Source organism: Pteropus alecto, unplaced genomic scaffold, assembly GCF_000325575.1.
Source record: "Pteropus alecto unplaced genomic scaffold, ASM32557v1 scaffold22, whole genome shotgun sequence".
Classification (NCBI taxonomy): Eukaryota; Metazoa; Chordata; class Mammalia; order Chiroptera; family Pteropodidae; genus Pteropus; species Pteropus alecto.
In genome coordinates, this window is record NW_006434839.1 from 4,022,293 (window position 1) to 4,033,283 (window position 10,991).

Consider the following 10,991-nt stretch of genomic DNA (forward strand, 5'->3'; position numbering starts at 1 on the left):
AAAGGGTGGTTATAAGATGGTGGTCATGAGAGGATTTCTTTCTCCCTTGTGGGCGGGGTTGGGCAATCCCACACCTGTCCACAGCCCCGGAAAGCACAGGTGGGTAAGCTGTACCCTCGGTGCTGCGTGTGGGGCATGCGCCATCCATCTCCTGCTCCCCTCGCCACTGCAGATATCTTTTCGGATATGGGTTTTCAAGTCTTTGGGGTAAATACCCAGTAGAGGGATTGCTGGATCATATGGTAGATCAGTTTTTAGTTTTTTGAGGACCCTCCATACTGTTTTCCATAGCAGCTGTACCAATTTGCAGTCCCATCCGCAGTGTATGAGGGTTCCTATTTCTCCGCATCCTCTCCAACATTTGTTATTACTTGACCTGTTGATTATAGCCATTCTAACAGGTGTGAGATGGTATCTCATTATGGTTAAAAGCAGTCCTCTTTGGACAAGATTTGCAAAAGCAGTGGTGGCATAATTTCTCCTTGCTGCCTACACACACACACACACACACACACACACAAGCTATGAGAAGCAGAACCCAGCCCCAGTGATGGTGCATGAAGTCACAAAGCTTCTCTGGTTATTTTTCTCGTATTAGAAATGACCTTTAGATATATACTGTCACTTTATTTGCCATTAGCTCCTAGTTGCCATCCTCTTGATCATTCTCGGTCCTTTCTTCCTAGTTTGTCCTTTCGCCCAATGAGATTGAGTGCGTGTTTGCATAGTGAGGCTGTTTAATACCCACATGCCCTCTCCAGAGTCAGGTGAGCCACTATTTGAGTGATAACACAGTTTAGGAACCTGTGTCTCTCTTTACCTGTCCAGAAGAACAAGCATTTCCCTTCCATCCAGGATCCTCTCTGTGTCAGTTATGTGCTGGAGCCTCACTTGGTCTTGCTCACGAGGCTGCGGTGAGCTGCCATTTTGACTGAGTCCATATTGAATATTAAGTGTCACGTATTTGGGGCTCTCAGCCGGGATGGCTGGAGTGGCCAGGACGCCTGAGCCTTTCTCTGTACCTGGTCTTTTATCCCAGGCTTCTTCACAGTGTGATGATCCTAGGATTCCAGTAGAGTAGCAATGGAAGCTTCCAGATGTCATGGGGCCAGATTGGATAGTTCTGCAGCATTCCAGATGTCACGGGGCCAGATTGGATAGTTCTACAAGGAGCTACAGCTACAGAGTCAGCCCAACTCAGGAGACAGGGAGGCACACCCCACCGCTTCATAGAAGGAGCTACAAACAATGGGTCACAGTATTTAATCTACCACCCTCCCTTACTCGCCATCTTCTTCAGCTGAAAATAATTAGCATATCTTCTCATTATCTGAATACGGACTTATCTAAAATCCCCTGGAGCCCTGCTTTTATATTTTTCATGGTTCTGAATCCAAAGGTTGCTTAGCAACAATAATTCTTTAACTTTGTAAGTTTTTAAACAAGTGCAGCTCCCCCCTGCCCCCCCACTTTTTTTTTTAGCATAAGTATGGCCCATGCAGTATTTGGGACATACTTATACCCAAACAAAACCGAAAACCGTCTCCTCAGTCGAGTCTCCCCAGGAGCACGAGTGATGCTGCCTGGGAGGATGTAACTCGGAGGCCGCAGACTTTCTCTTCCCTCGCCACTCTTTTTTCCACAGCCTTAAATAATAGCGCCTCTAAAACCCCCGTGGCCCAAGCTTGCGGGGTCTGGAGTTTCTACCGCCACCTGTAGGCCGGCACACGCATCGTTTGCCTGGCACGAAATCGGGTTGGCACGTTAGTCTCTTAGTGCTTTGACCAAAGCCAGACATTCCAGTACTAAAGTGCTTTCTCTTCAACCCTCAGTGTCTTTTTTTCCTTTGCAAAGGGTGAGTCACATGATACGGCGCTGTCTGTCACGAAATGTATTAATTTCTGGGAGGGAGGGTACTTATTTTTCCAGGTTTTTGTTGTTATTGTTGTTGTTGTTGTTGTTAGATTTTATAAATCAGTGGGTTTAGTATTTATGCTAATGAGAGAAAAACCTCAGATTCCTGCTATCACCCCAACTCCATGCACAGGCAAACAGACGCCGTGGTCACAGGTGGCATCCTATACTCTCTGGGCCTGGCCGGCATCTCTGATCGGCCAGGAGATACCTGAGTGAGACTGTGGAGATAGCGACGCACAATCCAGCTCTTCCATTTAAAAATAAAGTCTTATTATTCTCTACAGTCCAAGGGTCATTGCCTTTTCGATGAATAGCAATTCTTAAACTTTTAGTGACAGAGTCAGATAATGGAAACTGAATCGCAGTTGATTTTTATTGCAATTAGTATTTATCAAGCTGACAGGCATTGTCAATTTCATGCTTAACTTCAATCTCATTATTTCTATTTACTCAAGGATATGGATGTAAAAATCTTCTGACATAATCGGCCTAATTCACCAGGTTCCTTAAGAGCTCGGTACTTCAGCTCAACCGTTTTTATTGTTGTTTGTTTTAATATCTTTAGTTGCTGGCGACAATTTGTATTAACCTGTGTGTTTTGGGATTGAAACTATCTATGCAGAACTGTTTGTCTCTTTTAAATTATAGAAACTGCTTTAAATTACAATGTTCTTGAAGTCAGGGACAAGTATATGGAAAACGTGACCCTTTTCTACTCTGTAATTATTTTCTTAATGCGATCTCCACTCAGAAAAATAGTCTCTCGTAATTTAATAATGATGATGACTGGAATTCCCTTGGTCTGACAAGGAAGACCACGTTTTCCGAGAGGCCTGTATGAGGCTGGCATTTGGGGGCAGAGTCCAGACAATGTCACCGTATTTATGTCACTTAGCATCCGATTTGCAGTAGACAGGTCTGGTCAGTTTGAATGTATGTAAATTAAAAAAAAAACCAAACACCTTTTTTACACTGTGCCAGAGATCCAAAGGGGCACTCCTCATCTAGAAGGCTGCAAATCTCTTGAAGTTTCCGTTTTTTATTTTTTTTTTTAAATTTGGTTCAAGTCTTTCCTGTGGCTCTATGTGTTATCAATGCTTAAAACCTGTTTCGAAGACCTAACTATAAAGACGGCTTCAGTGAGAAGGCTTCTGAGGAATGGGGGCCCTTTTTGGGGTGCACGACAGGAATAATGTGTCCTTTTTGTTTACTGTGTCCTTACTCTCCAGCCAGCCCTTCTTTCCCTTCTGCTTTGCCCTGTTCACTGGGCATACGTGGTGAGCATTGGGTTCAGGAGGACACTCCACTGAACAGGCGTCGTGAGAGCTCATGCCCCCGGACACTGCCTTTCCCAGTGTTATTTCTCTTCTAAAGGCTCATTCAGACCTGGCTGGGGGGCCGGGGGACATGAGCTGCCTGGTGGGCTCTGAAAGCCGGAGGAGGCTTGGATTTTTCCCCTCCTGCATCTTCTTTGGGATATCCTCTCTCAGATTCACGGCATGCTGCTTACCTCGTTTACGAAAAACTGGACTTCGGGCATTTGGAGGGTTGAAAAGAGAATGGAGGAGGAAGAGGGCTCACCATCCCCACGGGGACGGGGTGCAGAGAGGAGGATGCGAGGGATTCCGGCCGAGGTCCCCGCAGCCGGTCCTGCTTTTCAGCTCCTTTCAACCATCTTTTTACCCACTCCCTCCTCCCTCGTTTTACCCCCCAAGACACTTTTGTGGTGTTCATCTTTCACCGCCCTACACATTTTTGGCTCTTTTGTTTTTATCCTCCCCACTCCTACCCCTCCGCCCCCTGCCGTGTCTCCTGATAGAAATCTCACTCATGCATTTCCTTTTTAATTTCAATGGCTTATTCTGTCTTTCCTTTTTTTCCCTGCCTCAGTCTTTCTTTTCTTTTTTTTTTAACCCCCCTTTTTCTGCCTCTGGTCCCCCTCCCACCCTAGAGAACCGACCACCATCCCGCTGGGACAGGATGACGGTGCTGTTAGAGTTCCCAGTGCCAGCTCTCCCCACATCTGTGCAGCTTTTGTCCTGGGCCACAGGAGGATTTGGAAATGGTCTGCTGGCAGCGTCAGAGAGACTAATGGGAAATGAGGTCCGGAGAGAGAGGCCGTGGGGAGGTGGAAGGAAGGAATAGCAAAGGGGGTTTGGATGCCTTGGTGTGGGAAACAAATTAAAGGATGCGTGTCACAACACACACACACACACACACACACACACACACACACAATGCAAGGGCGATATTGATAAAGTTGCACCAGTAAGAACCGGGGGAGCCAGTGGAAGAGCCTGTGGCAGTTTGGAAGGCTGGACTGCTTACCGCTTTGTTCCCTTTCTTGTGTTGGGGGATTTGGAGAGTTTTAATGCCTTTTGTGTTCTCTGGCCTTCACCTGAATACTGACATGTACATAGTTTTCTTTCTCTCATTTTTCAGACAGTTTTCCAGATAGCACCATCTTTTAAATCCATGTTCCATTTATGGATCTTTCTCTGAGAAAAAATAGGATATTGGCTAGGATCCACATTGATTTCAAATGTCTTCCATTCATTCATTAACTCACTTAGAGATGAATTCTGTCCCACACGCTTTTGAGAAAAAAAAAAGTTATAGTGATAATCGTTGCTAATCTTTATTATTCAAAACGCCTTATGTAGGAACACATTTAATTTTTACAACAACTGTACACAGTAAGTTCTGTTATCTTTATTTGACAGGCGGGAAAAGCTGAAGATTAGTGAAGTTGTGCCAAAACTCATACATAATATAAGATATGGTGTCTGCCCTCCACGTCCCTAAAATCCAGCACAGGGAACAGAAACGAGCCTAAACAACCACAGCGCAGAGTAGTCTGATGTGAGTATTATACGCAGGGTTCCGGTGACAGCTGGTGCAGGGCTGTGGAGGGAGGATGATCGTCTTCTCTTGAAAATTATTTGGAAGAAAAAAAACACTTGGATTTCACAGTTGTTTCCTGGCGCAGGTCCCCTCCGGGATGGAGTGTGGGACGTTGCAGTAAACCTAGGACTGTCAGAGCCCAAACTGCCTTTTATACCCAGGGAACACTTGAGGCTTCTCTCCTGACAATTTAATGGTATTCCTTCACATTCCTTAGAAGACATGGCATCGTATCCACAATCAGAACATATGTTTATATAAAGTACAAAATGAGCGCCCAACCCAAATGTTCACCATTGATACAGATTGAAAGAATTCATTATCTTTATTTCTTCTCTCTTTCTCTTGTTCTCTCCCTTATTCGTGAGACTCAAATTAACTTTGCAAAACCACAGATGCTCTTTTTATATGCTTTTTTTTTTTTCTTTCGAGAGAACTTTCGTGGTCTTTGTGGCTTATTTTCGTTTCTCCAGCCATCGCCCCTTCAAATCTTATACCAATGCGACTAAACCGCGGAGAGAACTATTCAACAGCGTGACGTAGTATCGACGATGGCTCCCGACGGGTCATCGAAGGTCCGCGTGGGGAGAGAAACCATAGCCTTGTCTCAGGCTGCACCTGGCGCTCAGCCTCCTTCTTGTTGCCTCCTCTGTGACCCCTTCTTGCTAGCACTGTGCAAACAGTTGTTTTGAAGCAGGTTATAAAAATCATTAGAAAATGCAGCTGTGCTGTTCAAAACGGCTCCCCAAGCCTATCTGTGATCAGCCAGCTGCCACCCTACCCTCTTCATTGGCTGTTTGTCTGCCAGTGTTTACAGTATCTGCTGTTCTGTGATGGCAGGTATTGATGGGAGGGTGGGGAAAGCTTGGGTTAATTAAGTTGGTCATGCTAGAGCCATTCCCGGAAGCTCTAACTGGAGTTTCTCGAGTTGTTAACTAAGAGCGAAAGCACCTGGTTTCAGTCTTGGCAACTCTGTCAGCTGCCGAGGATACCGGGAGAGAAGCGGGGATCTAGGTGGCCACAGGCCTCACTCCCACACCGAGTAATCGGCCCTGGAATCACTCAGGGGTGGCGGCATTTATAGTGATTCTTGTCAGAAAGTTGAGGAACGAGGTCCTCTCTCTTTCCTGTCCCCACTTCCAGAGTGTCCGCTAAGTGCCATTCTAGCAGAGATCGCACTGCTCGGTGTCCTCCCGCTTGTGTGCAGGCTCAGACCGGGGAGTTCAGGGACCCCGTGGTGGGAGGTGCCGCTCCGAGAGTGGAATGACTGCCGAGTACAGGAGGAGACGAGAGGAGGACTCGGTGCCCAAATATCTGTGCCGCTGGCAGTAAGGATGGGAGCAGAACTACAGTGAGGCTGGGCTATTGGCATTCACAGAATTCCTTTCAAAATAAATGGCTTGAAAGGTTTGCACAGGTGACAGGACCTCCTTGAAAAGACCATTTAAGCCTCCTTGCTCCTGACCTTGCGGAGCGGGTCCTGTCAGCCATAGCATAGGCCTGGGGTATTGGTTCTCACAATGTATAACTGGAGGCTTCAAATGCAAGTGGGAGCGAAGTGGCCGCTTTATATCTCCTTTCTCCACTGATGCGCCAGCATCTTGACGTAGTGCATCCTGCCGTGTTGTCAGAGGGTGGACACCTCGTGATATCTAAACTTCAGGCATTGTGTGTAGTGTGTCAGCTCCCGTTTGAAGCACATAACTTATATTAACTTGTGAAACCTCATAGCAACCCTGTGAGATAAATACAGTTATCTGTGTTACTTGCTATATGTGACAGTCAAGGGTCTAAGAAATTAAATGAACTTGCCCAAGACCTAGTATGTGGCAGGTAGAGCTGGACTTTTAAACCGAGGAGCTGCAGCTCCAGAGCCCTCACTTCTGCTCACTGTACCATACTGCTTTGAACACCCTTGGGTGTGGGCGTATGTCGGGGGCGGGGTAGCAATCATTCATTTTCCTTTAGAACCACAGTACTAAGGAACAAAAATGAAGGAGTTAATTCTTTGTCGAATCCTAAATATAGAGTAGAAGCTGGAGGGATGTGAAAAATAATAAAAGTATTCTTACACTCAAAGGTTTTAATAACGGAACAAGGCATACAACTGAAAAGCGAATACGCAGCACAAGGTAGAACCAAAGAGGTATTCTGGGAGTTCAGAAAAGGGACAAATTCCTTCTGTCAAAGGTGATCTTTTCAGAGGACCTTGTCACAGACTGGGCTTTAAAAAAGAATGTGTAAGATGTAGGCATATGGCTATAAAAAGGAAGGCTGTTTTGGATAGAGACAGATGAAGGAATAAGCTCTTAGAGCTGTGACTGCCTGAGAAATATTTGGGTGACAGGACACTTACCAGTTTGGCTTGTATGGAAAAATGGAACCTTGGGAACAAATTGAGAAGATAATTGCAAGTGAAAGACCGTGAACTTCAGTTGTTTAAATACTTGGGAGAAAGCAGTAAATACGATGAATTGGAAATCTGGAAAATCTAAATGTATAAGACCTTTTTATTTTTCTTAGTAGTGATTGCTTCGTGCTAATTAAATTTCAGGCGGAGACCCATCAGGAGGCCTATTTGTCAAATAAGACAAATAAGAGAGACAAATAGGACAGACATCGCAAGGGAAGGTTTGTTTGGCCTGATGACCAGTGGATGTGAGAGAGAGAAGGCAAAGATGATAATTTAGCTCTTGGGTGACCAAGAGGATTGTGAAAGTCCCATATCTGTCATCTTCACCTTGACCAATGACTTGTGGTTAGAAAGTCCTAACCTCTTCTTCTCTTTCTTCTGATTACATAATAAGTAATCACTTAAGTAAATGTTCAGTGATAATGAATATCCAACAATATAGAGAGCAAATCGACAGGACCATATTTCTAAAGACTAAAATGCTCAATACTCAGAACCATGTTTGGCACTTCCAAGCCCATTTATACATTCATTCAACCAAACATTTAAGCATCTGCTTGGCACCAGGCTCTATGTCAGACACCAAGGAAGGACACAGTGGTGGACAAGTCAATAGGCCACAACCTCAAGGGGTTTACCAGAGAGTAGCTAAGATATGGAGGCATCCTGGGTGCCCATCAATGGATGGTGGATAAAGGAGAGGTGGTACATGTGTACGATAGAATATTACTCAGCCATAACAAAGAATGAAATCTTGCCAATTGCGGTAACATGGATGGACCCACAAGGTATTGTGCTGAGTGGAGTAAGTTAGACAGAGAAAGACAAATACCATATGATTTTACTTATACATGGAATCTAAAGAACAAAATAAATGCACAGGCCGAACAGAAATAACTCATAGATTCAGAGAACATTTTGATGATTGCCACATTGGAGGGGGGCTGCGGAGATGAGTGGTACAGAGAGAGGATGAAGAGGTACAAATTAGTAGTTACGAAATGGTCACAGATGAAAATATAGCATAAATAATATAGTCAGTAATGTTGTAATGACTATGTATGGTGTTAGGTGGGTACTGGATTTATCGGGGTGATCACTTTGTAGGTTATGTGGATGTCTAATCACTGTGTTGTACCCCTGAAACTATTGTAATGTTTTATGTCAACTATAATTAAAAAATAAAAAAAAATATTTTAAAAAAGAAAGAGAAATCATTAGTTGATTTTAAGATGGTTTAAATGTCATGCTCAGTAAGGTAATCAAATATTCCCACTTGTCTGGGATAGTCTCAATTTCGGTGATAAGTCATACTACTCTCCCAACAGTAGGACACGGAGCTGATGTACAAAGTGAGGGAACATGCAGGCAGGACATTTAATGGATCTTAGGAATGGAGTACTAGTGGACTTTATGAAGGAAATATGTCTCCACTGACACCTGCTGGCTTTAGAGACTATGGGGTTCAGGGAGGACTGGGGGGAAGTCAGCGGTGCAGGAGGTGGGAAGGTGGACAGGCAATATTTACAGATCGAATAAATTAATTAGTGAGCAAATAAAACATTGCGAATGTACAAATTCACAAAATGGTTCAACTCCTAATGAAGCATCTGTATTCATTTGATGCTTAGGTCTAACATTTCCTTCAGGTCTTCAAAGGGAAATGTTATGAACAGTAGAATTTTACCCTATTTGTAAAGTAAGGATATTGGGCTGCATGGTATCTCTGGTCTCCTGTAGCTTTACTTGTACTGAGTAAGACCCCATCCCGAACCGCCTACCGCTGGAGAATGAAATACTCTACAGTCCACTCGATTATCCCCTTTCTCCCAGGGCAGCCACTTATTTTTTTCTTGCTTATTCTGTTTCAGTTGATTTTATTTCTTCAACTCGATAGAAAGCTTCTCAAAGGCGGCGGCCATGTGCATCTCCCGTTCGGCACATTGTGGCTGGTGGTGATTGCGAGATTGATAGGGGAGAGGTAGAGAAATTCTTTCTTTTTCAGAAGGAAGGAGGAGGAAGTCTGATTAAATAACCCTATTACCAAATGCTCTTCCTTATGCAGCTTCCCAAGGCATTTTACTTACGTGACTGCGGATTTATTTTTGTTAATGGTTGGTTTGCGAACTCATTTTTGAAGGGCATCTTGCTTTCTTCCTCTTTAGGACCTTCCGAGTTGTTGGATATGGCAGACAGCGAAACGTGAGTGTTGTCTTTCATTATATTCTGGATTATTTTCTTCAAAACATACCTCGGAAAAGAATGCAGCCTGTAGGGCATAAAATAGGTAGTTTTCATGTCAGTGATAAAAAGTCTACTTTCAGTTGTATTTAAAACTGAGCAAGGCTGATCTTCTAAATCAAAAATTACACGATAAAATTTGGTGGGAAGTAGAGCGATGATTGCATGCATGGAATTGCTATCCATCATTTAGTGCTTCCTACAGGCAAGGTACTTCTGTACTGGGGCATTGTGGACTGCTGAAAAGTCCAAATCCATACTTTTTTTTTTACTCTTTCTTATCTGGGGTTTGTGAGAAAATTAAATTCTAACTCCCTAAGGCATCTTTGTGTGCAATGAAACTTCTTTGCCGAGCCTAGAATAGAACAATGTGTATGATACGATCACTGGACAACTGAGACCATAGTAACTCCAATCATTTCCACGTTCTGAGTTTCAAACGAGGAATCCTGGTACACAAAGGATTCTCTGGAATGATCCTTAAATGAATAGCATTTGTTTTCAACTTTCTTTTTTCCTGAGGCAGCAAAATAGCTACTATCCCCCACACAGGACCAAAAAAGGCTAAACTTCTAACCCTGAAAATCACATAGAACCTACCACCAGAGAACTTGAAAGAAATTTGAAAAGGATGAAGAATGGGCAGAGGTGGAGTGGGATAGGGTGAGAGTGGCTAAGTGGGTATCGGGGAGGCAAAGTAGAAGCGAAGAGAATGGAGGATGGGTGGGAAGGGGTGTAGCCGTGAGTTACTAGGCATGGAAGAAGCTGTCCACTGCTCATAAAGCTTGTCCACTTGCCGCACGGCCTGTTAGCAAGGTTGTCCCTGACCCCAGCTTGCCTTCCCTAAGGTCTGCATTTGATTTTCCATGAAACACTCTGGCATGAAGTGTCTTTTCAATTTTGGACTCACAATGGAACTATATTCCTACGCTGCCTACTAGAGGGGCGGAAATGGCCACTTTCCCTTGCCCACTTCCCGTACTGAGTGGCTGGCCTCGGGCGTGCTGCTCCTGGAGACAGCTCTGGTTCTTGAACTCTCTCAGCGTGTCACTGTGCCTCCCAGGTCCTCTGTGGTGGCCGCTGCCCTTCCGCCTGCCATTGGCATGGAATCCGGTAGATAGGGCAGGGTGGGTGTTGCCTGGCTCCTTGAAATTGAGTCCTCAAGAGATAGTCCTCCGAGGGCAAGATGGCAGCCCCCATGCACTGTGTGATGAGTCTAAAGGGCCAGTGGTTCTCCATCATTGTCCCCTCTGTGCTTCAGCTAGTGTCCCTCACTCTCTGCCCAAACGTATCCACAGAGAGAGTTGCTTCACAGTGTGCAGACATCTGTACACATTGGTCTATTTAATAGTGCCACTGAGTTTTACCTAAATCAAACATTGGTAGTTTAAAACAAAACCACTCAGCCTAATTCACTAACACAGTTTTCAAAAGAGCCTGGAGTCAGATATTATGGTTAGTTGACAACTAACTTAAGACATTTCTGGGCCCCCTCCACTACCTCCCTCGAATGGGC

The 10,991-nt window shown here is 44.5% G+C and overlaps 1 protein-coding gene across 1 annotated transcript in view; it reads left to right on the forward strand.

Moving 5' to 3' along the window:
- DGKI (diacylglycerol kinase iota) overlaps positions 1–10,991 on the forward strand; it is a 200,818-nt gene that overhangs the window by 184,582 nt on the left and 5,245 nt on the right. Inside the window, exon 25 of the mRNA XM_025045818.1 lies at positions 9,400–9,436. Within this exon, the coding sequence (XP_024901586.1) occupies positions 9,400–9,436 (37 nt within the window). The remainder of the gene's footprint in view (positions 1–9,399; positions 9,437–10,991) is intronic.